Here is a 4,182-nt window from a genome sequence, read left to right on the forward strand (position 1 = left end):
CTCACTGACCGCACTCCCAAACTGCAAAGCGTGTGAGCTAAAGACCAGACAGTCTCAGGACCGAGAGCTGGGGCTAAGGCAGCTGCCAGGTCAGAGGGACTCGTTCTTTTTCATAACCCACATTTCTCCAATTATTTCAGGAAACAAAGTAACAGTCCTACACTGAAGAAATCCTAAGGTACGTTCCCTGGGCCCACAGAGCTGCTGCCAAGTCTGAGGAGTGTCCCCAGCACTGGGTCCTCGGGCGGGCTGCCATCTCCCTGTGCAGCTCTGTGTCAAAGACTCTCGGACCATAAGCTTTCAGAGCTTCCTAAGGGGGTTAAGATGAGTGAGGAAAATAATCCTTAAGGCCTCCCAACAGACATAAATTTAGCCCAAATACACTGAACCCCACTCTGTCTCGAACAGCAGACACACACCTTCCCCAGTCACCAGCAATAGCAATGGAGGGCTGGCTGAGCTCTCAGAGGCTGAAGCCCACCTGCCTCAGGGAGGCGGGACTGCCAGGCCCGCAGGGAGGACACAGAGGCGCAGCCTGGAGCCAGAGGTGGAGGGGCTCCAGAAGCGCCCAGCCCTGCAGAGGCGGCCACTTGGGGGGCACTGACCTCACATTGGGGGCTCTTGCACTGGGAGCCCAATGCTTGTGCACAGGACCCTAAGCGTTCAGAGAGCCTGAAACAAAAGGGATCTTCTAACACTATTCTTACTTATGCCAGCATTTCCCAACCTCTTTTGGCAATTCAGCCCCCTGTGACTCGCACCTCCCCACATGGAAACTCTGAGCAGGTCTTCTCAACAGTCTAGAAGATGCTGGGCTAACCCAGAGACCCACCTAGCGCTTGACACAGCTTCTTGTCAGCATGATGGCCCTGGGAATAAAGGAGGCATTCTGGCTGGGCCAGGGCAGCTCGGCACTCAAGAAGCCTGTCTTCCCGGTGGTGCAAGAGAGGCGAGAGGCAGCCGGGGCAGAGCAGCTGCACACACAGCCGCCTGTTACTCAGAGGCCTCTGTAAACACCAGGAGCAGCAGAGCCCTGCAGGCCCAGGCTGACACTAAAGCAGATCTTGGAAGGAGGAGGCTGGGCCCGCGGCGGGGGGGCAGCCACACGTGAGCGGGAACACGTGACCTCAGGCAGGTGGCCCACTCCCCCCACCGCCACGTACTCAGAAGATGCACTCCCAGGCTTGCACGAAGTTCACCACCCACAGATACAACTTGAGTGTGAAATGTTTATACTGCAATAAGTCACCTGAAAAATAATATATTTTATTAGAACTCATCCAATAAATCCATTTCTATAAAAACAAATAAGAAATCCTCAACTATTAACTTATCAAATACTAGCTTTTAGAATACCTATTCTGAATACCTATTCTTAGGTGCTTCCCTATAGCTCAGACGGTAAAGAATCTGCTTGCAGTGCAAGTGACCTCGGTTTGATCCCTGGGTCAGGAAGATCCCAGGGCAAAAGGAATGACAATCCACTCCAGTCTTCTTGGCTGGAGAACTCCATGGACAGAGGAGCCTGGCGGGCTACAGTTCATGGGGTCACAAAGACTCGGACACAACTGAGCAACTAACACTATACTACACTACCACTGCTGTTCTTAAAACGACGGAAAAAACACAAATAAGCAGGAAACATTTACTTCTCTGGGGTAGCCTGGTGGGCTACAGTCCAGGGGGTCGCAGAGTTGGACACGACTTAGAGACTCAACAGCATAACAACAATTCACACACAACTGTTCATCCAAGACCAAAGTGCAAGAACTCATTTCAACAGAGAGACCAGGGACAGCCCATCTTCAGAGGGGATCACGGCATCGCCACATGAAGGGAGCAGCCTGTAGGCCTCGGGGCTGAGCTGTCCGGACACCAGGGCGCAGCTGGTCCTCCACAAGCCTGCCCCACCCCCCACCCCCCACAGCAGAGGGGACGAAGCCCAAAGCTCGAGGCAGGGAGGGGCGAGCCCTTTAGGTCCTCTGGGGGCAACAGCCCAGAGCCACTGTGTGAAGAGGAATGCGCACAAGTGCCCTCCTCCTCACACCCGGTCTGTTTTCTCTTCTAAGGACTCAGGATGTTCCTGCTGCGTTCCATCAACCTCACGTGTTTCTAAAGCCCAAGAAGATGAGGTCTAAAATCAGACTGAAAACGGCGTCCTGGCTGGAGTCAGTGGCCTGAGCAGCTTCCCTCCTCTGGCCTCTGAAGACAGTCGGCCAGGCCAGGCAGGCATCAGCCACAGGCAGGGAGACCTCCAGGACAGACCCTCACCAGATAGAGCCCAGGCTGCTCTAAGCAGGCAATGCACACACGTCTGCCCCAGGGGAGCAAGGCTGCCCATCAGGAATGCTTCTGCAACCTTCAGAAACCAGCTTTCGGATTCCAACATCAGAAAAGGATTCTCCCCTTAGGAACCAACCACCAAACTGAGGAGGAACTGCTACCTACAACTTCCAAAGCAAAGACCACGGGGCTGGGAGAAGGTGCAGAGGTGAGGCACTGGAAGCCCTTCGGTTGGCTCTCCTCCGCCAGCAGTCCATGCTGACCGTTTGCAAGTAGTGACCCGCCATATGGACCAGCTGATTTTGAAAGAGAAAATGATAGCCAACACTAAGGTGGAGTTTAAACACTTTTCATATACAACTTTTTCCATTAAAGTCAGAAGTATTTTGGGTCTGTGAACCAGACGGTCACTGCGGCAATGACTCAGCTCTGCAGCTGCAGCACAAACGCAGCCACAGACGTGTGACTGATGAGGGATGGCTGGGTTCCAATAAAACTTTATTTACAAAAACAGGCAGAGCCAAGTCGGCCCACGGGCCATGCTGAGCTCAGCCCTGGTCTTTGAGGCCATAGGCTTCAGCCTATCCCCAGGATGACAAGTCCCACCAAGGCACCAAAGACCTCAAGGGTTTCAGGGAAACCTCAATGTTTCAAGCCCACTTGGAAAGCCAAAGCAGCATGTCCACCAAGCACAGCAGGGCTCCTCCCACAAGCCAGGCGATGTGGAGAGGCGCGGCTGGGGAGGCTAGACTAGATGCTGGGAAAGGGCTCCCTGAGGCCACAACTCATGCAATGCTGTTGGGGGCCACCGGGTAGTATGCACCACCTTCCACACCCTCCTCCTTCACACGCCGACCACCGCATCATCCTGCCAGCCCGCTCTCCAGCACGCTTCCCCGCTGCAGATCAGGTGAGGACCAAAGCTGCGAAGCCCACCTCACACCGTGCTGAGCGTTTAACAGCCAACCCAGGCTGGAGCTCCAGCCCCGGGCACCTCCCAGTGATTCAGCTCCAAGTCAGCACTACAGCCCAGAAAGGCCTCCTTCCTTTCAACTTTTATAAAAAAACTTTTACAGAGTTATATTTTAGGCTTTTTACTTATATTAAAGTTCTGTGTGCATATGTCTGTGTATTATGCATTCTGTCATTTCCAGCAAGGACGTCTTTACTGTACTCCCGAAGGTACCCCGTCTCCAAGGATCACCTGGAGAAGACAGCAGAGAGCAGTCCCGGGGCCCCGGCGCCGGGAGAACCAAGGAAAGCGCATACGTACACACACGCTGCTGACCTGCGCTGCGCCGGGCCCTGCCGCTGCGCCATGGAAGCTGCGGCGCCAGGCGCCAATGGCGCGATCACTGGGGAGTGCGTGGAACGCGCCACTGCCGCGGTAACAACCTTAAGCCCTCAGCCACAAGGCCAATGGAGCGTGCTCCTGTTTTGACCTTAGAAGCCTCTGTTCCTACAAGAAACAGTCTACTGAATCCAGAGCATGGTGCTGTGTTCTTATGATTAACCCCTTTTGATGTCTTATAAATTATATATCTAGTAGAAGACTTCCTGATGCTAAAGGAATTATAATTTATCCTTGAAACATTACAAATGAGCCACTGCTTTTGCCCACATGGCTCCTTCGTCAAACTGTAAAGTCATCCTTGGAAATCCTCAGAGTCCACCCAAAGGAATGAGTAAAACGGAATCAGAAAACTGTCAGGGGCATATACAGTTCTGTGTGGACATAAAAGGAGCAATCATGGGCTGCCAAGGCAGTCTTGTGCTGATCAACTGACCACACAATCGAGCTTAAATTTAGATTCTGCTAGCCCCAAATGGGGAGCACAAGAGCAACACCCCAGGTTCCAGGGACAGTGCCAGCCACCGAAAGGCCACACAACACAAGAG

The 4,182-nt window shown here is 53.4% G+C and overlaps 1 protein-coding gene across 1 annotated transcript in view; it reads left to right on the forward strand.

The window, feature by feature from the left end:
- SNED1 (sushi, nidogen and EGF-like domains 1) overlaps positions 1-3,403 on the forward strand; it is a 71,373-nt gene extending 67,970 nt beyond the window's left edge. The window contains exons 35-36 of the mRNA XM_010837792.1: positions 141-178; positions 2,070-3,403. Coding sequence (XP_010836094.1) covers positions 141-177 — 37 coding nt within the window. The 3' untranslated portion in view covers position 178; positions 2,070-3,403. The remainder of the gene's footprint in view (positions 1-140; positions 179-2,069) is intronic.
- The last annotated feature ends 779 nt before the right edge of the window (positions 3,404-4,182 follow it).

This window comes from Bison bison, unplaced genomic scaffold (genome assembly GCF_000754665.1).
Source record: "Bison bison bison isolate TAMUID 2011002044 unplaced genomic scaffold, Bison_UMD1.0 scf7180017845916, whole genome shotgun sequence".
In the NCBI taxonomy this organism is placed as follows: Eukaryota; Metazoa; Chordata; class Mammalia; order Artiodactyla; family Bovidae; genus Bison; species Bison bison.